We start from the raw sequence: 27,223 nt of genomic DNA on the forward strand, positions 1-27,223 counted from the left end.
AGCTTGGGGAGGGGATGTGGGGCAGCTAGCCATCTTGGCATGGCTTCCATCTTCTTCCCTTCCCCTCCTATTCCTCTCCTACTTCTACTTGTTCTTCTTTCTTTCTTCTCTTATCTCTTCTCCTCCACGGTTTACTTGGGAGGGGGAGAGATAAGAGAATATGAATTCTATTATCCTTTTAAGGGTCAAATGGGCCTTAGGCCATGTTTGGTTTAGGTTAGGGTATATAAAACCCATTATTCATTTAAGTTATGCTTTATGGGCCCATTTTCATGGTTCAACTAACCATCTAATGGCAAGGGTAGGGGTCCATATGGTCCAAAAGTCTAATTATAGTGTCCGGGATACGGGGATGTGAGTCCCACAGGAAAAGGAACCAGAAAGGCAGATGATAGCACGGGGGGATCCTCGACCGGATTTAGTATGAGTGAGTCTGTTCGTGACTCCGATGCTGCTGTCAGGGCCCGAACTTCAAGAAAAGTTATGGGGCTTTGGCCCACACTTCCAGGTCTTCGAGGGGATACTTTTAGTAATATTTTAGGTCTAAGGTTACAGGTGTTGGCTAGTGCCACCATGGCATTGCCCCTTAGGTAAAGGTCTAAACTGCCCCGGGGTATAGGGGTATATCTGGGGTGCGGGTATAACATCCCCCCAACCTTATTAAAAATTTCATCCTCAAAATTTGAGGTGACTAAGGTCTCAAGGATAAGGGCTTGTTGAATAACAACATGTCTACTTGCCCACTACTTGGATTAAGTCAAAGGTCAGGTCAAATAAGACAATGCCTATTTGACACAATAGGTCAGGTTCTACAATTCTCTTTCCTTTTATGGTCACATTACCACTGGGGTGTAGTTCACATTAATCCCAAGCTCCATTGGATTATGGGTCGGGGTTACCACATTCTAGAGGAAGTCACAGGGCTTTACACACTAAACTAAGCCACCAGGAATAAAAGTTCTCTAGATCCTCCAGATCAAGTGATAATACTCAGGTCTTCACTATTCTAGTTACTCTTGGGTTGCAGGACTTAACCTGCCTAATCCCCAGCATAGGGTTTACATTCTGAATGATTTCACTTCAGGTTATCTCATTACCTAACCCAACTTCAGAATGATCTGGAATATTGATGGAACCTCCATATGTGTCACTCCCAGCCCGGAGGGAACGCATTTGGCAACCCATTACTCCCTTCATATCTGTCGTTGGAAAGGGTCTTGTTACCTCCTTCAGTTTCAGCTTTTACAACCTTTAACCCTATCACACAATTATCCCATAGGGGAAAAGTCCATACCAGTCATCTCTTGAGAACCACACAATCCTCTCATGGTTTGAGTCTAAGCTAATTCCTTTAAATAGGTTCCATTATTAACCTACCTGGTCATTATTAAATTAGTTCCCTCTTAACATTAAGGTCTGGTTGACCAGGGTTAGGGCTTAAACTAGCTACCACTAAAAGATTAAACCAAGGTCACACTTGCGGTCCCGAGGAACCAACTCACTCCCACATTAGGGTTTGAAGTATATACATATATATTCATTTTCACACCAATCATAGGTATAAATCTAATAATTACATTCATATCCCTATGGACATATCTATAACCTAGGTCGATCCATAGGATCAAGCGGTCTTTAGGTATGGTATACTAGGTCTCTTTGGAAATCAAGTTACGGTGTAGGACTCCCTCTATGAGCCTATACAAGGTTTGGATGAACCAAGTAAAGTACAAATAGAGTCGCCACTAGCTTGAGGTGCCATGAATGATTTCTAAGTACACGCGGCCCTTATGGCTTGTTCAACTAAACCTGTAACAACCAGCCTAGTGTTTCCTTCCTTCCGGCCTGGCTAAGAGTTGGATCCTATGTACCCCCATAAGGGTTTCTACATCACATAGGTTTAGGTTTCTCTATCCATAGGTTCCGGTTCACTCCCTAACGGGGTCTAAGGATTTTCATCCACAAAGGTAACTCTCCTTCTCTCGCATAGGAGGGGAGTCACAGCGTACACTGATGCCTACCATCTCATATTGGCTGGCCCAGTTGGGTATAAGTCCTAATCCCTTTCAATTTGGAGACATTAGACGAGGCTTAGGTGGTCCCCAAAAATGGGTTACACAACCAGGGTGTTTAATCTAGGGTATAGGCACAAAATCATCATACACAGGTGGGGTCCTCCAAAATCTGAGCTCAAAATCCTAAAAGAAATCGAGCGGATTCACGGACAGAATTAGTACTCCGGGTCCGTTCGTGGCTTCACCGAAAAATAGAGAGAGCGGACTGATCGGGAGGATGCAAAACGTGAATCCGTTCATTCGTCCGTTCTCAGAAGGGTCAATGGCCGAGAGGAAATGAATCGAACGGATCTACGGGCGGACTCGTGAATGTGGATCCGCTTATTGATCCGCTCAGGCTAATATTCCAAAATTTCAAGTTTTATGCGGGACGGATCGACGGGCGGAGTCACGATTAGTGGATCCATTCGTTCATCTATTTATGGAATTTTAATGAAACAGAGCCGCGAATTTTAAAACTCACTTTGGCTCCAAGGAGAGGACGCAACCATAAGGGAGAAAGGCTCTACAGGGACTTTCATTTGGGCTTCCTAGCACTCTCTTGGGGGTTTTCTTTCAATCTCAAGCCTCAAAGTTCATCTCTAACTTGTTCAAGGTAAGATTTCCTTCCCATTCCTCTTTTCCATTCTCTTCTTTCTTCCACTATAAGATTTTGCTTCTTCATATTCTCTTCCTTTTTCTTCTTGGATTTGAGATGGGTAACCTTAGATTGTGATTGGGTTTGATTTTGTTTGCATTTTTATGATTATGCACACCAAATCCATGCCCCAAAATCTATTTAGACTAGGGTTCTTAGGTTAGAACCAAGCCCTAATCGATCAATGGCACTAACTGGTTGGATTCCTTGTTTGTTTACTGTATTTCTTATAAATTAAAGCTCTTGCAAGCATTTTAGAGATTGATTGCTATGGTTGTTAAGTGTAGTCGGATTTACTTGGATAATTCTAGGTTTAAATTGGGGTAAAACCTCAATCCTTCCTTGCTTTGGGGAAACATTCAAGTTTATGTTTAATTCTTTATGTGCCCTAGAATCTCATAGGAATTTATCTCATTGTTTTATCTTCAAGAATCTTCTCTTGTTTGTAAGATTGTTGACAAAACCCTTGAAATCTATCCTCCATCCTCCAAATAATTCATTCACTTGATGCATCCCCAATGGATTTCTTATTTATGGGATTATTTGCACAATTCTTGGGGTTTATCCCCTTTTCTCAATTAAATAGTCCTTGTCTCTTGTTGGGGTATCTCATTCAATATCTTGCTTTTTTGACATTGGTTGAAATATATAATATTCAAGAGCACATACATCGTTTGTGTTGACCTCATATTTCGACACTAGGGATCTCATGTAGGCTTCATGTGTGAATTGACCTTGTCTCTTTTCTTCTCAACATATCTCCAATGGTATCCATATTCCATATTCTCATCATTTACCTATGCATATTTTGATTTTCCTCATCATGTATAGCCTCCTCTTCAAGTCATTTGCATATCATTTAAGCCTTTTACTCTTATAATCTATTTGCCAATCGTATGTCGTCATTTCAATTTGGCTTACAGTTACCGTCCTTCTTTGATTTGTACCTTATGTGTAGGAAATCTGATCATGGGTCCAAAAAGGAAGAGAGATCTATCCATTGTATCTTCCACTCCTACGGCTTACAACGTGAACCATTTTACCTCCTAAAAGACCGAAGGAATCTACGGGGAACATCTCTTCAATAGGAAGATTCTTGTGGAGAGAGATGTCACAGTGGAAGAGCTTTTGGCCTACAAGGTGGGGGCCAGGTTTGGTAGACTGAACTGGACCGATATGCTCATTCAGCCAGACTTCTACTACCCCACACTGGTCAGGGAATTCTATGCAAATCTGGTAATGGTCCAGGAGGATGATGACGGCTCCAGGTTGACTTCCTATGTAAAGGGAGTGGTCATTAGCTTTAATGCCGTGGAGCTGGGGGTTCTTCTCAATGTATCCTCAGAAGGTGAGAGGGTATACTATCCTCTAGGTAGTCATCTGGAGAAGTGCCTCCCTCCAGACAAGAAGCAAAAATTGTTTAAGGTTCTCTCCAATGACAGGTTCGAGGAGAACGAAGATATTTCCAAGTTCCCTCCTTCACAGCGTGTTTTGATTTTTATAGCCAAGACCAATCTGGGTCCTTCGAAGGGGTACAACACTCTTCCTCCTTTGATGTCTGCAGTTCTGGCCCATTCTCTGTACACTGGCCAGCCCATCTGTCTGCCTCACGTGGTCATGCAGCACATGTCCCGCGCGGTGATGAATCCTGCTCGAAACAACACTCTACCCTATAGTCGACTGCTCACCACAATTTTCTTATTCCTTAGGATTGATCTTCACCGTGAACCCAAGGGAACATGCACTGAGGGACCTATTAGGTTTAATGCACCACAGAAGATGAATCTATACTATGATTATGATAGTGCAAGGGAGCAGGTGCAATACGGGGATGGCAGAGGGGCCCGGGAGGAGGATGAGGATGACAGTGATTATGACCTAGAGTTTATGGGTTCTAGACCATCAGCAGCAGGTACTTTGGGTACACCTGGGGGAGGTAGCAACATCATGATGGCTATTCGGTGACTGAACCTGAGGATGGTGGATGGCTTCGACGATGTCAAGAAGCAATTCTCTGATCAGGCTCAGCGTCTAGAGAGCATAGAGCGAGGAGTGAAAGATCTTAATGTCTTCCTGGGTCGCGATGGTGGTGGTGCAGATGCCTAGCTCAGTTCTTCCACAACAGTTCTCTAAAGTTATTTTGAATCAATTCTTTCAATTTCTTTCCTTTTGATGGATTGGGATGTTGGAATTATTTTCTTTGGGCTTTTTCTTGTATTTTCTTTTCTTTCTTTTAGTCAGTTGGTTCGGTGAACATTTAGAATATTTTAGTTGTGATGGATGAATGTACCCTTGGTTTGGGTGGAACAATTAGATGTTTTGGGTTGGATCTTTGAAACCTTGTGCTTGAAGTTGAAATGGGCACTGTTGTGTCCAAACAGAGAATTTGGAACAAATTGATGGTTGAATTTATATACTTGATTTGGTAGGGTAAGATTACATGTTCAGGTTGGAATGAATAAAGTCACAGGTTTGACGTTGGGAAAGGCTTGACTGGCTTCAAGGAAGGGTTGGAACAATATGGAAATTGTAATTAGTCTATATATATATATATATTACTTAATTCTCCCTTGTTTAGATCATTGTGGATTATTGTGGGTTGGTTAGGTTTAATTCGTTACCGTTTATAAATTATAGCATATACTTACCCAGCTAGTATCTACTTGGGACTCAGCCAAACAATTACATAATTATTATTCAACAGCCTATGTTTTTGAGTTCTAAGTTCCGTGTTGCTTATTATTATCTAGATTCTTATTTTCACTCCAATCAGTCTTCTCCTATGTCCACATACAACACTTTATGTTCTTGAGATTTTTAGTTTAGAACCTATTTGTGGAGAGTAAATCAAGAGGTTACACTGGACCGTGGTCGGTGCAGAGCATCATCGCTCTGATATCACTCTATCACGCCCTCATCCCGATGTAATATATACACTACACATAGGGGGTAACTGGGACAACCCGTGTCATCCCACTACCTACCAGGATCACAGATATAGTGTCCCAAGCCACAGTCCACCCTGTCATCACATATTGATAATAGAAAGGAATGTACCAATATGGAATAAGTCGTCTCAGATACAGAGTTAGCGAAAACAAAATTTAATTAAATCATGTGAAATTATAGAGCATCGATTCTCAAATGATAACACATAGTACACTGTTCATAAATGTAACCATTCAATCTCCCCTATAATTAAACACATAGTTTATACATGAATGTGGAAATGAAGACCAAAAGTTAAATGATAATAATTGCCACAAGGGCACCAATCTTGGGTGTACATCTACATCCAAGTCACAGTCACCGGCTCTACTTGATTCGCATCCAACGGTGCTCATCTAAGTAGTTCCTCCTGTATAACAACTAAAAAAACAGATTGCGCAACGGGGTTAGCTACACTAGCTAGTGAGGGAGCAAAGGGGAATGCGCATACATCACATAAACAATATCAATCAGAATGATGCATGCTAATGTTAGATTCATTTTCCACCTAGCACATAATTCTATTAGTCAAGTGTATGCTACTGTGATAACTCGGGAGACACTGAGGGTCACTTATCCTATCGCTCCAGTGAAACCTCAATTATCACGAGGGGACCTACGCCGGTAGAAGCCATCATGACCACCCAGTGGCAGACCCCGATAGTAATCACTACCTCTGTCTTGGCCTCTCCCACCTCCACAGACCATAGGTGCTCAGACTATCCAACACATAAACCTCTGTTGGCAAGGGTCGTAGCATAAGGGAACAAGCATCCTAGCAGCAGATATACTATATGCAAGTCCTATCGTCCCGATAGGTATTCAGGGTGCATCAACGTCCCATTCCATCTAGTACCCGGGTACCAGCACGGAATGGCACATATAGATCAGGATGACATATAGCAGTTTTCATAATTTAAATAAACTGGGGTTCCGGTACTGGCACACCCAGCACCGTAGCCCGATACAAGGGTGAGCATACTATCACATTCATAACAGATCACATTTGGATAATAATGCAATGCGCACAATGCTTATAAATATATAATAGGATGCTTAAGATTTCATATTAAATATATTTTCAAGCCCAACAAATCACCCGGAACCCACTCACCTAACACGGGTGTCGTCGTGTGTGATTGACATGAATCTCACCTAGGCTCCCCGCTATCCATCAAGTTAAGTAGCCTAAGAATACAAAAACAATCATTAAAGCATGCATAGAAGGGTCCCATGCTAGGCCCTCGCGGTAAAACCAGATTTCAACCAAGACAGCACGAGCGGACTCACAAACGATTTCAGCAGAGGTGAGTCCGTCCCTGACTCCTTTCAGGCTAAAAAGTAAAATAGAGCGAGTGGACCCACGAGCGGAACATTTCACTTAAATCCGGTCGTGCATCTTTTTGACACCTGAGACACACCTAAAAGGGAGCGGATCAACGGGCGGATGTGCTTCTTGGGTCCGCCCCTGCATCCGTTCGATCCCTGAGACATACTTGAGAGCAACTGGCCTCAGGCGGATGCAACAGACTTGAGTCCATTCCTTCACCTGGGCAATCCAACACACAGAGGTTATATTGGGCGGACTGACGGATGATACCACGATTGGTGGATCCGATCATTCGTCCGCCGATAGTCTCTTCCGAGATTTTAGAGGGTTTTTGCTCCAGCTTGAAGCTTGGAGTGCCTCAAGCTCTCAGGGACAAGGGAGAGGTGTCTAAGCCTTCCTAGGTCACTAGGTCCTAGGCTCACCTCAAGGATCCAAGATCCTACAAGGTTTGGTCTCAAATTAGTCCAAAGGTTGGGTTTCATGGCTTAGGCCCAAGGGTTCACCAACAATGGCTGCAATTGCAGCACTTAGAGTTTTAGATTAGCTCCATTAGAGCTCCCAATTAGGGTCAAGCATCACCTTGAGTCCCAAATTGAACCCTAGGTTAGCTCAAGCTCAAGAACTTCTACCAAATACAGAATGGAAATGGAGAGAGAGAGATTCCAAGCTTGGAGTCTTACCTTGGTGAGATTCTCCTTCCAACCATCCTCTCCATCTCTTCTCCTCCTCTTTCTTTTCTCCCTTGGGTCCGGTCAGCTTGGGGAGGAGATGTGGGGCAGCCAGCCATCTTGGCATGGCTTCCATCTTCTTCCCTTCCACTCCTATTGATTGGGTTGTAATCTTATATAGAAATCACTATTTATTTACAGTTTGTATTTACATATTTATGAAGGATTTGATACTATTATGTGATTTCTATGATTGCAGGCCTGGAAGCAGAAAAGCATGAATCAGTGATAGAATCAGACCCTTTAGCCGATTTTGGATGTTTACCAGTTGGGTCAAGGGTTCGCATGTGTGCAAATAGTCATCTCAGGGCATTATCATAGTTTGACAAAGAGGAAATTTCTCAAGAAAAATCGATATTGGACTCATTGCATCAGAAAAATTAAATGATTAACATTTAATTCTTGGGTCGAGTTAATTCGGTTTAAGGAAGGAGGGATTATGGCCAAAGATGGATTATGGCAAAGTTGGAGAGTGTGAAGAAAAACAAAATAAAAGAAAGAGAGAAATATTCTCTCACGTAAACCTCTCTCTCTCTCTTTCTAGTTTGTTAATTCGAAAACAAACTATTAAATATCTTTTTACTTCTCTCTCTCTTTCTATCTTTTTACCCTTTTTTCTAAGTCATCCCATCTCACATGCCTCTCTCTCCCATCCCCATCTCACTCATTGTCTTTCCCTCTCTCTTACTCTCCTAGGGGAACACAACTCCCTTGGGTTATTTTCAGTTTTATTTTTAATTCAAAATATATCACCTCTCCCCTAAGAAGGATACGGATGGAGTTCAAAAAGGGGGGAGGAGAATTGAATTGGGAGATTGAACGACCGAGAGCAAAAGGGGGTTGACGGCTTTGGGGAGAAGAAGACTAGAAGAGGAAGAAGAAGAGGAGAGGAAGAGCATCTACAATCGCCATTGCTGCCATTGCTTCTACTCTCTTGTTCCCTCTAATTCTTTGGCTTGTATCCCTAACTTCTCTTTATTTCATTTATGTTAAATGAGTAACTAAACTTGGTGCTGTTTTTGGGAAGATGCTTTAATGATGATTTAATTAGTCATTCTTTTTTCTTATTGATTGCTTGGAAAAGACTTAGGCATCTCATTGTGATTTTTGTGTAATCATGTTTACATCTAGTTAGGGTAATTTGTTTATGTGATTCAATTTAACCTACCAAGCAATAGTATTGAATTGATTCATGTGGTCGTATCAATGATACGGTATACCTGAGTGGATTGTGCGTACCCGAGTTCTTTAAACTATCGATTCATTATAGCGATCGGACGACAATTTTGCCAAGATACTTTATACCTAGAAGGGACCCTATTTTCTGTGGTTGTCATGGAGCTTGTAGTCGCCATGAGCCGAATATGAGAGAGATTGAATGATGAATCTGAATTAAATTTGATTCAACCTAAAAGCAGTATTTTCTCACCATCTTCTATTCACTTTAATCAGTTGCTAGTGTTAGCTTCAAATTAATTAATTTACGTTTTTAGTTTCATCTTAGACTTGATTTAAATTCATACAACTTAGCCTCCGTTCCCCGTAGATTCGATACTTGTACTTTCCACTGTATTAGTGTTTAGTTAGGTTTATTTTTTATTGGTTCAACGACTCGATCAAATTTTGGCGCCATTGCCAGGGAACTAGAGCACGATTGCTAGAGTTTTATCGAGTCTTTTAATGTTCTTTCAATAGCTTGCTTTAATCTTTATTTCTGATTTTCGTTTTAAGTATTTTAGATTTTTGCATCTCTTGGTTTAACAGCCTACAGTAGCATTAATTATGATTTATTTTTTTGTGTTAACATAGCTTAATTTACTATTCATTCTAAATTTGTCTTTAGTATTAGTGATAGACTCACGTTTTATTTTTTGCTGTAGGTATTGAATCGTTGGAGGTTGTTTAAGAGGGGATGTGGTTCAGCTGGATTTGGTTCTTTCAAAAAGACACCAATGCAGTCCAGATAGCCTCTGTGATATTCTCTAACTTTTCTCTTTATTTTTCTTTTAGTAGCTAATTTCAGCCTTGTATGATTCGGTCCCACGCTGACCTAGTTACCCTTGTATGCTTCGGTCCCATACCACTTTAGGATTGACCTTGGTACGCTTGGATCTGCGCTAGTTTAGGATTTCATTTTATTTAGGCTAGTTTAAACTTTTAAATTTTTTTTTAGGATAGTTTTAATTTTAGTTTTAATTTACATGTGTAATTTTCATTTTAATTTAATTCTGTAATTTTTCTTTACCACTTTTGTAATTTTCTTTTTCTTTTAGTATAGGTTACCCTTGTATGTGCGGTCCTGCAAGCTTAGTTACCCTATTTTGATCAGTCCCACATTAGGACATTCAACCCTACACTTACTACGTTTGGACCCCGATAGCTAGGTTGATACACTTGTATGCTCGGTCCCAGCCTAGTTTAGTTTGGTCGTTGTATGCTTGGTAAGCGCTCAACCCTACCTGACCTATTAGATTTTGACCCCGAAATTGAACATACTTGTAGGAGGATTAGACACCATATCAGGATGGGTGACGAGGCAAACCCATAGGCCAGGCCACTGAGTTATCATTTCACTCCAACTGCATACCAACCCCAAACCGGCATTAGGCTACCTACAATTGCGGCTGCTCATTATGAAATCAAATCAAGCATTATCCAAATGCTGCCATCATTCTATGGACATCAGAATGAAGAGCCCTATAAGCACCTAGATGAATTTTTGGAAATTTGCTCTACAGTAAAAATCCAAAACCTCTCAGAGGACACCCTAAAATTTTTGCTATTTCCATTTTCCCTCAAGGATAAAGCCAAGCATTGGTTGCATTCCTTGGATTCTGCACAAGTAACCACATGAGCAAAAATGCAATAGCAGTTTCTGAAGAAGTTTTTCCCAATAGGCCGAACCAATACCATTAGAAGGGCCGCCACCACCTTCTCCCAGAATAGTGGTGAAGAATTTCATGAGTATTGGGAAAGACTGAAGGAACTACTTCGGAAATGCCCCCACCATGTTGTACCAAAATGGCAATTGGTACAGTGCTTCTATGATGGTCTTAGTGACCAATATCGTCAGATGGTGGATGACTCTTGTGGAGGAATGTTTATGCATAAGAGCGAGAATGAAGCATGGGATCTTTTTGAGACCCTGAGTGAAAACTCCCAACACAGAGCTTCAGCCTCAAGGACTGACGTCCCCACAATTGGGCAACCAAAGAAAGATGAACTCTATGAGATCAACCAGAGTGTTGGCATAAAGGCACAGGTTGACTTGCTATCAAAAATGGACTACCTGCTGTCCGGAGGACCTGCCCAACCCCCATCAATCTCAAGGGGATTTTCTCCACCTGAGCAAGCTGAAGCTTATGCGCTCTGTGCTAACTCGAATCACTATGTGATCGATTATTATTTAGTAGCACAATATCCTGAATTAATCCAGGAAAAGGTACAAGCTACTCAAGGTTTTGCCAACCCGGGTAATGACCCATTTTCCAACACCTATAACCCGGGATGGCAAAATCACCCCAATTTTTCTTGGTAAACCTCTCCTAATCCACCCTTTAGGCCACCGTTCAATGCCCAACCTAATGCCTATAGGGGTGGACAACAACAACCTTACTCTCAACCTCAACATACCCCATCCTTTGAGAGTGAGGTAATGAAGGTGCTGAAAGGTATTGAGCAGAAAGTGGGAATTAATGACCAATTATTGTACTCCCACACTCACTCTATTAGCAAGCTGGAGACCCAGATTGGTCAACTTGCCGAAGCCTTCAATAAGAGAGAGACTGGCCAACTACCAAGCCAACCTATTGGAAACCCCAATAGTGCCCAAATAGGGAGGGGTAAGGAACAAGTCCAGTCGGTTAGAGTGTTGAGGAATGGTAAGAGGGTGGAAATATATGACACACCACCTACCTATGAGGACTTCCCCTCTAATACCCCTCAACAGACCACACCAGCAGAGTCAACCCCAGCCCAGGCAGAAGTTGAATCAAAGGCATTGAGGCCTCTCATTGATGGGAATAGAACCATTACACCTTCTTTGGTCCATTCCCAGGAAAATACTGAGAAGGAGAATGAGCGACCAGTTGGGGAGGGACCTCAACTGGATAAGTATACACCCCGAGTCCCTTTCCCTGATGCTCTCAAAACTCCATCCTCTCCCCTATTTGGGAAGCAAGGAGAGAAGATGAAGGAGATGTTGGATTTGTTTCAACAAGTCCACATCAACCTTCCATTATTGGATGCAATCAAGCAGGTTCTAGCTTACGCTAAGTTTCTAAAAGACCTATGCACTCAGAAGCGTAAGCTGAGGAATCAAACTCCCAAAACCATACACCTCACAGAATAGGTAAGTGTAGTTATCACTGACCTACCCCCCAAGCTAAAGGATCCTTGTGCACCACTCATCTCTTGTGTCATTGGAGACCTCTCCATTGACAAAGCATTGTTGGATCTGGGGGCTAGTGTGAATATCTTACCTGGTTCAATTTTTTAGAAGTTTGGATTAGGAGAGTTAAAGTCCACTGAAGTCATACTTCAGTTAACTGATCGTTCTATGAAAAGACCTCATGGACTTCTTGAGGATGTTCTTGTGAAGGTAGATGATTTATACTTCCCAGTGGACTTCCTAGTCCTTGACATGGAATCTACCTCAGCCAAGCTTCCCCCTATCATACTAGGGTGTCCATTCTTGGCGACCGCCAATGCTTGCATTAACTATCGGTCAGGCGCCATGGACATATTGTTTGGGAACAAGAAGCTTCAACTAAACATCTTTACTGCATCCCTAGGACCCTACAGAGAAGACGAGTGCTTTGCTCTGGATATGATTGATGAAGCTGTATCGTAGTACACTTCCCAGATCCTTACTAATGATCCTCTGCAGCTTGCGATTTCCTATGGAGCAGAAGGCTTTGATGAAGAGGCCTATACTGAAGAGGTGAACGTCATGTTAGATCTTAAACCCTCTTCTGGGCAGCCTCCTTGGACCTATAGATATGAGCCTTTACCACCCTTGGCTACATCCCCTAAGCCCTCTTCTCTGGAGTCCCCTCCATAACTGGAACTCAAGCCTCTGCCCCATACCTTAAAATATGCATTCTTGGGCAAGGAACAGACTCTGCCAGTTATCATATCCTCTGATCTTACTGAAAGGCAAGAGTCCCTCCTATTGGAGGTTTTATCAGCTCATAAAGCCGCAATTGGCTGGTCTTTAGCTGATCTGAAGGGTATTAACCCTTCTGTTTGTATGCACCGTATCTATTGTGAAGACGGAGCCAAAATCCGTGCGAGATCCACAGTGGCGCCTTAACCCTAATATGAGGGAAGTAGTGAAAAATGAAGTAGTAAAGTGGCTTGACGCAGGTATTATATACCCTATTTTGGATAGTCAGTGGGTCAATCTAACTCAAGTTGTCCCCAAGAAATCCAAAGTCATAGTCGTCCCTAACGACCAAGGTGGCCTTGTCCCAACTCGTACCACTACGGGTTGGCGTGTTTGTATCGACTATAAAAAGTTGAATAAGGTCACGTGCATAGACCACTTCCCGCTGCCCTTTTTTGATCAGATTCTAGAAAAATTGGCTGGGCAGAGCTACTACTATTTTCTTGACGGTTATTCGGGATACAACCAAGTCCCCATCTTTCTCGGTGACCAAGAGAAAACCACCTTCACCTACCCATTTGGTACATTTGCCTTTAGGAGGATGCCGTTCGGGTTGTGTAATGCTCCAGCCACCTTTTAAAGGTGCATGATGGCCATATTTTCTGACATGGTTGGCCATTCACTTGAGGTTTTCATAGATGATTTCTCCATCTTTGGGTCAGCTTTTGATGAATGTCTCCACCGTCTATCTCTTGTTCTTCAGCGATGTGTGGAGCATAACCTTATTCTGAGTTGGGAGAAGAGCCACTTTATGGTTCGTAAGGGTAATGTACTTTGTTATGTAGTGTCTTCTCAAGGCATTGAGGTAGACAAGGCCAAAGTGGATCTGACTGCCAAACTACCCCCTCCCACGACTGTTAAGCAGGTCCGTTCCTTTTTAGGCCATGTCGGGTTTTACAGGCGTTTCATCAAGGACTTTAGTCTCATCTCCAGGACCTTGTGCAATCTCCTCACCAAGGATGCCCCATTTATCTTTGATGAAAAGTGCCTGACTGCTTTTCACACCCTTCGGACTGCATTGTCTGAAGCACCTATTATCCGGTCTCTACCATTTGAGATCATATGTGATGCCTCTGACTATGCCATGGGTGCTGTACTTGGTCAAAGGGTGGATGGGAAGCCATCTGTTATTTACTACGCTAGTAGATTCTTGTCTGATGCTCAATTAAACTACACCACTACTGAGAAGGAGCTCCTAGTGGTGGTCTTTGCCCTGGATAAATTTTGCTCCTATCTTTTGGGCTCCAAGGTGATAGCCTTCTCAGATCATGCAGCCCTTAGGCACCTTCTTTCAAAGTATGACACCAAGCCAAGGTTGATCCGGTGGATTCTTCTCCTTCAGGAGTTCGACTTGGAGATCAGGGATAAGAAGGGGTTAGAAAATGTTGTAGCAGACCATTTATCCTGGATTCTTTTGGATTCCTCTCCCACATCGGAGTTGGTTCGGGAAACTTTCCTGATGAGCAGTTGTTTTCAATTTCATCAAAACCGACTCCATGGTACACAACTATAGTGAACTATCTCGCTGTTGGCCAATTACCTCCTGATTGGGATAAAGCAGCTCAAGATAAGTTTCTCTTTACTATGCGATACTACTACTGGGAGGATCCAGAGCTGTTCCGATACTGTTTGGATTAGGTCATTCGTCGTTGTGTCCCTGAGAGTGAGTTTCAGAGTATATTATTGTTTTGCCATACTCTCGCCTGTGGGGGACACTATAGTGGCAAGAAAACTGCAGCCAAGGTACTGCAGTCCGGTTTCTACTGGCCCACATTATTTCGGGATGCACACACCTTCTGCAAGGCGTGTGTGAGATGCCAACAAGTTGGCAATCTATCCCGACGTGATGAGATGCCCCTAAGTCCTATCATAGTGGTTGAGATTTTTTATGTTTGGGGTATCGATTTTATGGGCCCTTTTCCTGCCCCATTCGGGAATGAGTATATTCTTGTGGCAGTTGACTATGTTTCGAAATGGGTAGAAGCCAAGGCTATGAAGACTAATGACCACAAGGTGGTTATCTCTTTCATTCAGGAGTATATTTTTAGCCGTTTTGGATTTCCCAGGGCCATCATTAGTGATGGTGGCTCTCATTTTCGACATTGGAGGGTAGGGGCTTTACTGAAGAAGTACTCTATTAACCACAAAGTGGCCACCCCTTATCATCCCCAGACATCTGGTCAGGTGGAGGTATTGAACCGAGAGATAAAACGGATATTGGAGAAGACAGTTAGACCGGACCGTAAGGACTGGTCTACTCGGCTGACTGATGCTTTGTGTGCTTACCGAACTACATATAAAACTCCTATAGGTATGTCTCCATACCGATTAGTTTTCGGTATGGCCTGTCATCTTCCGGTTGAGTTGGAACACCGAGTATATTGGGCCATAAAGACATTTAATTTTGATATGACTCAGGCTGGTTCCACTCATCGTCTCCAACTATCTGAATTGGAGGAGTTGCGCAATGATGCCTAAGAGAGTTCACGCATCTATAAGGACCGAACTAAGGCGTTTCATGATAAACACATAGTTCGGAAGTCTTTTGTACCTAATCAGCATGTTTGGCTCTTTAATTTTAAGTTACATTTATTCCCAGGAAAATTGAGATCTCAGTGGGATGGGCCTTTTGTGGTTGTATTTGTTGCCCCGCATGGTGCTATTGAGATCAGGAATCCGCAGAACGAGAAAACTTTTAAGGTTAACGGTCAAAGATTGAAACCCTATGTTGATGGCCTTGCTGATGGCCAATTAATTGAGTCTTTAGACCTAGTGGATGTGGATTATGATCATGCTTCTGATGGACTACCCTGAGCTTTACTGTCGTCTGGCTGAAGATGTAAAACTTAGCGCTCTTAGGAGGCAACCCACGTTTTCTTTATTTATAGCATTTGTTGTTTTCCTTTTTACGTTGTTTGATGTTTTTTTTTTTATTTTTTTTGTAGAGCCATCTCCCGTAGTAGAGTTAAATTCTCATTGTGCTGTTATTTCCAGTGATTTCACTCGTTGCCGTACACCCACACCCCAGGTGGTTTCGTTCCTCATCCTTTGTTTCTCATATTTTTCTTTATCTGTTATTTCTAGTCGTCATTGGGGACAATGCCGTCTAAGTTGGGGAGGGAGGATTTTGGAAATTTTTCTGCATATGACTCTCTGATTCATCTACATTCTTGAAACATTTTCATGCATTCATTTTTATAATGATACTTTTACTTCACAGTGCATTTGACTCTAGGTTGTGAGAAAATTAATTCAACACAATGTTAAGTATTGAACCCTTATTTCTCCGACGGTCATTTGTGAGCTTGCTTAATACTTCTAAACACATAGGTCTACCCAGTTTGTGACATTTTGAATGTTTAGGCAGACCACTGCTTAATGGTGTTGCATCCTCTTTCTTTAAGAAAAATAAAAAATAAATAATAAATAATAAATAAATTATGAGAGTTTAGTTATGTTGCTTCAACTTAGTAACCTGGGCATCTAGGCCACAAGCCCGGAGTCTCGCGTAAATCGGTTGGAGTGACCAGTTATGTTATTATTACTAGTATTCTTGAATCCAGTTTGGGCTTGTAGCCTTTTTTGTTCGAGTGAGTAAGCCCGAGGAGTCTTTCACACTAAATCCCCTAAAGTCATCTGGCTTGAGAGTGGTTGGCTTAAAGCTCGTTACATGAGCCTTCTAGAAAGCTTAAAAGGCCATAACATTGCATGGATCTGAGAATCACGTAATAAAAAAATAAAAAAAATAAAAAAAAAAAGAAGAAAGAAAGAAAGAAAGAAAGAAAGAAAAGAAAAATGTTTTGAGAGAAAAATAAGTAAGCTACAATGATTATGAGGTGTTACACGAGCTAGCATGTGCATTTATAAAAGGTTTAGATGTCACAATTCATGGTGAACCAGTGGATTGAAAAAGCAGAAAGTGAGCACTTGATGGCTTAGGAGAAGTCCTCGTTCATTGCTTAGCTCTTGAGTTTCCATGAGCCAAGCATCCTATGAGTTGATGTGCAATTGTAAACTGTCATTATCTCTTTGAATGTATCATCTATAGATAGATTGTTTATGAACCAGAGAGTCGAGTCAGTTATTTTCTTTATTCTCTTTCACTCGAGGACGAGCAAAAGGCTAAGTTGGGGAGTGTGATTGGGCTATAATCTTAGATAGAAATCACTATTTATTTACGGTTTGTATTTGAATATTTATGAAGGATTTGATATTATTATGTGATTTCTATGATTGCAGGTCTGGAAGGAGAAAAGCATGAATCAGTGATAGAATCAGTCCCTTTAGCCGGTTTTGGATGTTTACCAGCTGGGTCAAGGGTTCGCATGTGTGCAAATAGTCATCTCCGGGCATTATCGTAATTTGACAAAGAGGAAATTTCTCAAGAAAAATTGATATTGGACTCATTGCATCAGAAAAATTAAATGGTTAACATTTAATTCTTGGGTCGAGTCAATTCGGTTCAAGGAAGGAGGGATTATGGCCAAAGATGGATTATGGCAAAGTTGGAGAGTATGAAGAAAAACAAAATAAAAGAAAGAGAGAAATATTCTCTCACGTAAACCTCTCTCTCTCTCTTTCTAGTTTGTTAATTTAAAAACAAACTATTAAATATCTTTTTATCTCTCTCTCTTTCTATTTTTTTACCCTTTTTTTCTAAGTCATCCCATCTCACATGCCTCTCTCTCCCATCCCCATCTCACAGGTTGTCTTTCCCTCTCTCTTACTCTCCTAGTGGAACGCAACTCCCATGGGTTATTTTCAGTTTTATTTTTAATTCAAAATATATCACCTCTCCCCTAAAAGAAGGATACGGATGGAGTACAAAAAGGGGGAGAGGAGAATTGAATTGGGAGATTGAACGACTGAGAGCAAAAGGGGGTTAACGGTTTTGGGGAGAAGAAGACTGGAAGAGGAAGAAGAAGAGGAAGAAGAAGAGCATCTATCATCGCCATTGCTGCCATTGCTTCTACTCTCTTGTTCCCTCTAATTCTTTGGCTTGTATAACTAAACCTAACTTTAGGATGATTTAATTAGTCATTTATTTCATTTATGTTGAAAAATGAGTAGATTTTGTGGTAATTTAGGTAATTTATTTGTGATTCAATTTAACCTACCAAGCAATAGTATTGAATTGATTCATGTGGTCGTATCGATGATACGGTATACCCGAGTGGATTATCCGTACCCGAGTTCTTTGAACTTTCGATTCATTGTAGCGATCGGACAACAATTTTGCCAAGATACTTTATACCTAGAAGGGACCCTATTTTCTGTGGTTGTCATGGGGCTTGTAGTCGCCGTGAGCCGAATATAAGAGAGATTGAATGATGAATCTGAATTAAAGTTGATTCAACCTAAAAACAGTATTTTCTCACCATCTTCTATTCGGTTTAAGCAGTTACTAGTGTTAGCTTTAAATTAATTAATTTGCGTTTTTAGTTTCATCTTAGACTTGATTTAATTTCATGCAACTTAGCCTCTATTCCCCGTAGATTCGATACCCGTACTTTCCACTGTTTTAGTGTTTAGTTAGGTTTATTTTTTATTGGTTCAATGACTCGATCACCTATTCCTCTCCTACTTCTACTTCTTCTTCTTCTTCTTTCCTTCTTCTCCTTCTTCTCTTGTCTCTTCTCCTCCACGGTTTACTTGGGAGGGACAGAGATAAGAGAATAAGGATTCTCTTATCCTTTTAAGGGCCAAATGGGTCTTAGGCCATGTTTGGTTTAGGTTAGGGTGTATAAAACCCATTATTCATTTAAGTTATACTTTGTGGGCCCATTTTCATGGTTCAACTAACCATCTAATGGCAAGGGTTGGGGTCCATATAGTCTAAAAGTCTAATTATAGTGTCCGGGATACGGGGATGTGGGTCTCACGGGAAAAGGAACCAAAAAGGCAGATGACAGCACGAGCGGATCCTCGAACGAATTCTGTACGAGTGAGTCTGTTCGTGACTCTAATGCTGCTGTCAGGGCCCAAACTTCAAGAAAAGTTATGGGGCTTTGGCCCACACTTCCAAGTCTTCTAGGGGATACTTTAAGTAATATTTTAAGTCTAAGGTTACAGGTGTTGGCCAGTGCCACTGTGGCATTGCCCCTTAGGTAAAGGTCTAAACTGCCCCAGGGTATAGGGGTATATCTTGGGTGCGGGTGTAACAAATACAATCTAACAGGGATTCATCCACCTCACATCCTTGAGAAGCAAAGAGATTGGCAAAGTGCCTAACTGCCTCCCCCCTTATATCTTCTAGCTCTTCCAACCACACCCCCTTCTGTAGATTTAATTTTGTTGATTATTGCCTTTTGTCTTCAGACCTGCACCATGGAGTGAAAAAATTTTGTGTTTCGATCTCCTTCTTTTACCTAGGTTATCCTTGATTTCTGCCTCCAGAAAATTTCCTCTTGCAAAAGAACCCCTTTGAGCCTTTCTCGAGCCTCCTGTAGATTTGCCTTGTTTAGTGGATTGGACAGCTGGTCAAAGGCTGCCTCAGCTCTACAGACTTCATCTTCTGCATTTCTTACATTTTGGTGTACGTTGCCAAACACCTCTCTGTTCCAAGTGCGCAAGCCAGAGCGGAGATCCTTCAATTTTAAGTGGAGCACCAAGCATGGAGGCCCATCAACCTGCTTTCCCCAAATCTCCTTAACTTTATCATGGAACCCAGGGTGATGTAGCCACATCTGTTAAAATTTAAAAGGGGGGCACAGCTAAAGAGAAACTTAGCAAAATAGGGGAGTGATCCGAGCAGTCCCTGTTTAAATTACTAACCTGGAGTGATTGGTAAGTTGCCATCTAGGCTGTGTTGACCAAGAATCTATCCACCATGCCAGGATTCTAGAGACCCCTTCCTGCTGGTTGGACCACGTTTACATGTTGCTCACATACCCCACATCCATGAGGGTCATCTGATTAACAAAATCCCCAAACTCTTGGAGTGATAGGGAGCACGTTGGCCTACCCCTACTTTCTCTAAAGGTGACAAAACAGCATTAAAATCTCCTCCCACTGCCCAGGGAATGGTGTAGGATCTTGAAAAGCATTCTAACTTCGTCCACAGCTCCCTCCTTACAGATAACTGACAATCTCCATGTACAAAGGTGAAAAAGCATCTAAAAGATTTGGTAGCATCAACACATTCAACCATGATGTATTGATGGTGTGTATCAGTCACCACCACCTAGATATTGCTCTTCCAAAACACCCACAGCCTATCCCCAAATTCTGTACCGTTGGAGCATACACAATCCATTCATGCCTCTCATTATTTTCACAGCTTTGACAAAACCAACTTTCGGCTCTGCCAACCCCACCAGTTTGACCTTGTGATTGACCACTAATGCTTTCAACCTCCTTGACGTAGGCTTGTTTCCTATGCCGCAAGCATTCCAAAAAATACAATTCATTTAGGAACTACCTTGGCAGCTCTTTTAGGATCCATTGATCTAGTAAAGGGCCGCTGCTTTCCCTACTTCTGCCTTGAACCCAACAGGGTTTTGCTGCTAGCCTCCTTCTTCCCAACCAAGTTCTTGACTCCAAAGGTTCGATGTAACCTCTCCACCAGGGTTCCATAAAAATCCTTGAGTTTCTCCTTGCACGTTTCAAAGTCTACCTCCTGATCTGCTCTTTAAGTGCAGCAATCATCCAGGGCTCTGCAGCCTAGACAGGACTCATGGAAATTAGGCGTTGGTGAGGCTCCAAACGATCGGGCGCCCGTCTCCAGCCTGGGCAACCTCTGCGCTTTCTCTTCTTCACCCAAATCAGTGGGTGCACCCACCTGCTCTACCGTTACCGCATGTAATGGAGGCTCAAGGCCCCCCTTATTGGTTCCCAACCCTGCGTGCATGCCCTCAACATGAGGCTTTGCCATCACCAAATTCCTCATTGTGGCACTGGGTTTTAACCCAGCTGCTCCGAAGACTCATCAATTTCTATGATCGCATGTGGGAGTTCATTACTTGAGGCAAAGCCAAGCCCCTCTCCGACTTCCTGAGTATCCTGTTGCTCTATTGGCCTGACCGTGTTACCCTCTGCAGGGTTTGAGACAACTGCTTGGGCAGCACCTTGCGCCTTCCAACGATGAGCAAGAGTCCATCGCCCTCCCCTTCTTCAGCCATGCTTCACAGTGTGCCATGTTGCATCTCCCCCTTCAGAGGCTTCGCCTTCATCAAGACGTTCCTGTTGCCGGATAGAAACAACCCCCTCCCCTGAGGAAGGGCCCTCCCTTGCAACGTTCGCAATGATCCCATCTTTCAATTGTAACTTCTTCTCAAGGGCTTTCTTGCAGGCCTCTTAATGAGCACATTTATGTGTGAAATTATCTCATTTAATTCTGCATTTTTATCTGCTTAGAATGGAGCTATTCGGGTACTTTTCTGTATTTTTAGGGTACAAGGGTATTTTTGGCATATGAAAAGAATTGGAGAAAAAGTACATTTTTGGAGCCTAAATTGAGAAAACCAGGTTGGAGGAGTTCAATGCTACACAAGCCCGGCCCAATGAAGATCTCTTGTATTTTCGAGTTCAAGGGGTGGTCCCCACCTAGTTCCATCGATTTTGATCTCAGGGGTAAAAATGTAAAAAGGGTGTTACAGGGTCATGCACATAAAAGATGCTAAGTGGAAGGATTTGATGCAATCTAGGCACCAGTCTACCCATGGATCGACTCACATGTGATCAAGGGTGAGATGGGAAGAAGTTTCACTGAAGACCCAAGGGCATAATTGTAATTTCATAAAATTGGGAAATTTTTAGAAGATATCCGATATTGGGGTCATACTGTCCGGAATATCAATTGGAGCAACTTTAATTCTCGGGTTGGGTCCACCCGGGGCCAAGAAGGAGAGATATTCTCCAAAAGAGAATTTTGATCAAATTTATAATTTAGATTAAATTCTCTCTCCTCCCTAATATCTCTCTCTCATCTACTACGATTCTATTTTTGTCAAAAAAAAAAAATCTTCTACGGTTCTATCTTTCCAACTTCAATTCTTTCTCTCTCTCTCTCTCCCTCTCCCTCTCAAATCCCTCACGGGTCCCACCTTTCCGAATTCTATTCCACTTCTCTCTCTCTCCTCTTATATCTCTTTCCAAATCCCTCACAGATTCTCTATCTCTACCTCTCTTCCATCTCTCACGTTCTCTTTTTCTTTTTTTATTTTTTATTAATTTCTTTTTAAAACAACAGCTATAAAAACCCACGGGCAGATTGGGGGATTCCATTCCATTCCAAGCAATCAAACCGTGCTCTCTTTCTCTTCTTCTTTTTTCTATTTTCCTCTTTCTTCTTGTTGGTGTTTTGGATTTTGGGTTCCACAAGGTGAGGAGGGAGTGATCACCGTTCCATTGCTGCCCTTTGTCTCTTAGCACCATGATTGGCTAAGTTCCCTCTATCTTTAGGCGTAGATAAACTAATGGTGTTTGCTATTGAAAATTCTGGTTTGCATTCTTGATTGCTTGATATTGAGACCCCATCCCTATTTGGATGATTTTAATTGATGTATTTAGTTGAAATTTTCTGTTTCTGTGATTCATTATTTTTCATTCAAGCAATGGTATTCTGTTCTTATGTGGTTGTACCGATGATGGATTATAGCTGAACAAACTAAGTGTGCCAAACCCTATATGCGAAGGACGATGGTACTCGTCAAGATAGTCCATACCTAGGAGGAACCCTACATTCTATGGTATTATTAGGTCTGTGATTCTATTAAACTGAAGCATGCAACCGAATTGAATAGCAACCCATTGGGGATTCGAACCTTAAAGATAGTATTCTCCCATATATGTTTATCGTTGTTAACGTAGATTTGTTTCTTTTGTTCTTAGTTTAAAAATCAAATTTATTACAATTTAATTTTCATCACTTTCATCTCATCATCTTAGTAATTTAGCCTTCCAGTAGATCAACCCCTTGCTTGCTACTTGCTAGATTAATTTAGGATTTTATTTTTTATCGTTTAACGACACAATCAAATTTTGGCGTCATTGCCGGAGAACCGAAGAACGGTTGCTAAGATTGATTGAGTTGTTTTGTGTTACTTTATTTTAGTTTTAATTTTATAATTGCAGAATTTTTATTTTTATTTTTAATCTCTTTATTAGGTTAATTTTAATATACCTAACGTTCTCTTTGTTTGTGCAGGAAGCTGAGTAGATCGAGTAAGGACAAGCTGTCCATTTGGTTTACTTTTAATTCCTAAACTTTATGTAATTAGGATTATTTTATGTAATTTTTTTTTAATTCCAACATTAGATTGGGTGTTTAGGTTTAATTTTAATTCCCCCAACACCTTAAGATCATATGTGCAACTGTTCATCGGGGGCAGCACGTGGAATTACGCAACCGCCAACACCAGGTAAGTATTTTCATTAGTTTTAAATTAGTTATTTTTTTTTTTTTACTTTTTATTTCTGATTTTTATTTTTATCAATTGTTTTTATTAATTATCACGTTTTAATTTACTAGATTTAATTTTTGTTTAATTAGCACGTTCAACCTGTGTTGTGTTTCATGCATGGTCGGTGTCCTTTGCACCCCAACTTGACTTCCCTTGACCTAGAAATAGTGCGATATGTACCTAAGGATAAGGATAATAGTAATAAAATGGGTGACGAAAACCAACCAGGAAGACCACTGAGTGAGCACTTCACTCCAACTGCCTATACCCCTGCATCTTGCATTCAGATGCCTGCCATTCAGGCTGCTCAATATGAGATCAAGTCCAACATCATACAGATGTTACCATCCTATTATGGACTTGCTAATGAGGAGCCTTACAAGCATCTTGATGAGTTCTTAGAGGTGTGCTCTACAGTCAAATTTCAAAACCTCCCTGAAGATGCCCTAAAGTTACTCCTATTCCCATTTTCCCTAAAGGACAAAGCCAAACACTGGCTCCATTCCCTAGATTTGGTTAGGATTTCTACATGGGCGGGGATGTAGCAGGAATTTTTAAAAAAATTCTTCCCCATTGGCCGGACTAATAGCCTTAGAAGAGCCATTACTAGTTTCTCCCAATTAGAGGGCGACCAATTTCATGAAGCGTGGGAAAGACTTAAGGAATTACTTAGGAAGTGCCCCCACCATGCTGTCCCAAAATGGTAGTTAGTCTAGTGCTTTTATGATGGCCTCCATGACTGATATAGGCAGATGGTAGACTCCTCTTGTGGTGAAACATTTATGCATAAGAATGAGACGGAAGCATGGGATCTTTTTGAAACCCTTAGTGACAATTTCCAACATCATGCTTCGGCCTCTCGGACTGAGATTCCACATATAGGGCAACCATAAAGGGTGGTCTCTATGAGATCAATCCAACTGTAGAGATGACTGCTAAGGTTGATATGTTGTCCAAGAAACTGGACTATTTGATGTCTATAGGGTAGCATCCTATGTCCCTTTTCCCAATGAGTTTCTCTCCACCCAATCAGACTGAAGCCTGTGCCCTATGTGCTAGCCCTAGTCACTATGTGACGAACTGCCCTTCGGCTGCACAATACCCTGAGTTTGTTCAGGAACAGGTGCAAATGGCTCAAAGTTTCCCTATACCGCGTAATGATCCATTTTCCAATACTTATAACCCGGGATGGCGAAACCACCCAAACTTTTCATGGAGAAACTCAATACCTAATAATCCTCCAAACCCACCATATAGGCCACCATTTAATGTTCAAACCAATGCCTATATGAGTGGACAACCACCATATCCTCAACCCCAACAGAATCAATCCTTTGAGGAAAAGGTGCTAAAAGCATTAAGTGGACTCGAGCAGAACACATAGCTACTTCACTCACATACTCAGTCCATTAATAAGCTAGAGATCCAACTGGGTCAGCTAGCCGATGATATAAGTAGGAGGGAGGCTGGCCAATTGCCAAGTCAGGTAATAGGTAACCCAAATAGTCAAACGGGTCGAGGGAAAAAGCAAGTCCAGTCGATCACAGTCCTGAGGAGTGGCAACAGGGTGGAAAAACCTGATGCACCCTTAGCCAGTAATGGGACACTGCCCACTAGTTCTCAAAGTCAGGGAGAGACTGAGTCAACCCGAGAGAAACTGGTGGTGATGTAGACACACATGATTCCATTACTGAAACACCACCTGTGAAACCCACTCATCAGTTCCCAAGGAAGGGGCTGTACATTCCTATTGTGGAGGGACCATCACCTGATTATTACATTCTAAAGGTCCCTTTTCCCCAAGCCCTTCAGACACCATCTTACCCCCTTAGGGTAAACAGGGTGAAAAGATGCAAGAGATGATCAACTTGTTCCAACAAGTTCACATCAATCTCCCCCTCTTGGATGCAATCAAGCAAGTTCATGCTTACGCTAAGTTTTTGAAAGACCTCTGCACCCAAAAGCGTAAGTTGAGAACTCAAATCCCCAAGACCGTCCATTTGAGTGAACAGGTTAGTTCGATAATTTCCAGCCACCTACCCCCTAAGCTTAAGGACCTAGGTGCACCTCTTATTTCTTACATCATTGGAGATCTCTCCATAAGTAGGGCACTACTTGATTTAGGGGCTAGTGTGAATATTTTGCCTAGTTCAGTCTATGACAGATTTGGTTTAGGAGATTTGAAACCCACTGAGGTTATCCTTCAGTTGGCTGATCGTTCAATCAAAACACCTCGTGGGTTGTTAGAAGATGTTTTATTGAAGGTGGAAGAATTGTACTTTCCTGTGGACTTCCTTGTCCTGGATATGGATACAGCCACCACAGCCAAGCTTCTCCCTATCATTTTAGGGGGCCCCTTCTTAGCTACTGCGAATGCTTGCATAAATTATAGAGCGGGTGCCATGGACATCTCTTTTGGGAATAAGAAGCTTAGGCTCAACATCTTTAATGCATCCTTTGGTTCCTTTAGAGAAGAAGAGCGTTTTGCGTTGGATTTATTAGACGAAGTTGTGGGTGATCACACTTCTCACATGCTTATTGATGACCCTTTGTAACACTATGTGATGCTTGGAGATGAGTCTGAGGCATATACTGAAGAGGTGCATACTTTGCTAGATTCCTCACCCTCTTTAGAACGGCCACCTTGGACAGTTAGGTTTGAGCCATTCCCCCCTTCGGTTACATCTCCCCAACCTTCTTCTAAACCGACTCCTTGGTATGATTGGATCCTTGACCCTCCGTGAGTCAGTCTGAGTCTAGCTGAAGACTCTAAACTTAGCGCTCTGTGGGAGGCAACCCACTATTTTTTTCTTTATTACTTTTATTTTTGTGTTTGTTTTTATTTTTTTTAGGTAGCTGCTACTGATTGCTGGATGCACTGTCCTGCCATATATTGCTGATTCCTGGTACACTCCTTCCCTTATTCCTATTTTTATTCTTCTACATGCATTGAGGACATTGCATACTTTAAGTGTGGGGGGAAGGGGTGAGACCGATTGACAGATTTTTATTTTTTTGGCTTTTGGTAAGTTTTACATGTCTCTCTGTTACCTTGATGCGAAAAGCGGGAGAAAGAGACTTAGGAACCCTAATCTAAAGTAATGAAAACCCTGTTTAGAGGACAGTAGCTAGTATGTATCCTAAGGTGGGTTTTGACTTAGACAATAAGAGCCCCATCTTGTCGAAGGGACAGACCACTTGGCTATCTTGTGTTTCTTTGAGCTTTTGGTTAGGAGCTGAGACCAAGTTTAGTTTTGGCACGACATAAAAAAAAAAATAATGAGAGTTTAGTTCTTTTGCTTCAACTTAGTAACCGAGGCATCTAGGCCACAAGCCCGGAGTCTCTCGTAAAACAATTGGAGTGATCAATTAGGTTATTATTACTAGTATTCTTGAATCTAGTTCGGGCTTGTAGCCTTTTTGGTTTGAGTGAGTAAGCCCAAGGAGTGTTTCACACTCAATCCCCTAAAGCCATCTGGCTTGGGAGTGATTGGCTTAAAGCTCGTTACATGAGCCTTCTAGAAAGCTTAAAAGGCTAGAACATTGCACGGATCTGAGAATCACGTAATTTAAAAAAATAAATAAATAAATAAAAGTAAGATTTGAATTCCTTGGAGCTAGACAGGGCACTCCGCCTCAGGAAGCGAGGTGACTTGATCGACACTTCTTGGGGTGAAATCTCTGAAAAAGAACTCTAGCATCACTATCCTTATGGATATATGTAAGAAACAAAGCTACCAAGTAGCTCGGGTGTCTTGTGTAGTGACCCTGCATGGCATTTGAGGAACAGTAGTGGAGTAACAAATGGAGTTCATTGTTTTGAAAAAAAAAAGAAATGTCATTGCCTTGGTACAATTGTATGGTAAAAACTGCTCCCAAGCCTAAAGTCCTTGGT

General features: G+C 41.8%; 1 protein-coding gene and 1 non-coding gene across 2 annotated transcripts; one reads left to right on the top strand and one right to left on the bottom strand.

Moving 5' to 3' along the window:
* Positions 1-11,413: 11,413 nt before the first annotated feature.
* Positions 11,414-12,610, top strand: LOC122650380. Its single transcript, XM_043843801.1, has 2 exons — positions 11,414-12,016; positions 12,257-12,610. Exons 1-2 carry the CDS (start codon positions 11,414-11,416, stop codon positions 12,608-12,610), a joined length of 957 nt encoding a protein of 318 aa, XP_043699736.1.
* Positions 12,611-23,915: 11,305 nt separating this feature from the next.
* LOC122649206 lies at positions 23,916-24,022 on the bottom strand. Its single transcript, XR_006331181.1, has one exon. It is a non-coding gene; the product is annotated as a small nucleolar RNA R71 (small nucleolar RNA).
* Positions 24,023-27,223: the final 3,201 nt, after the last annotated feature.

This window comes from Telopea speciosissima, chromosome 1, assembly GCF_018873765.1.
Source record: "Telopea speciosissima isolate NSW1024214 ecotype Mountain lineage chromosome 1, Tspe_v1, whole genome shotgun sequence".
Classification (NCBI taxonomy): Eukaryota; Viridiplantae; Streptophyta; class Magnoliopsida; order Proteales; family Proteaceae; genus Telopea; species Telopea speciosissima.

Coding starts and splice junctions, on each gene's coding strand:
- LOC122650380 (XM_043843801.1), top strand. CDS start 11,414: ATGAAGGTGCTGAAAGGTATTGAGCAGAAAGTGGGAATTAATGACCAA. Junction 12,017..12,256: donor TATTGGATGCAATCAAGCAG/GTTCTAGCTTAC, acceptor TCAATTTTTTAG/AAGTTTGGATTAGGAGAGTT.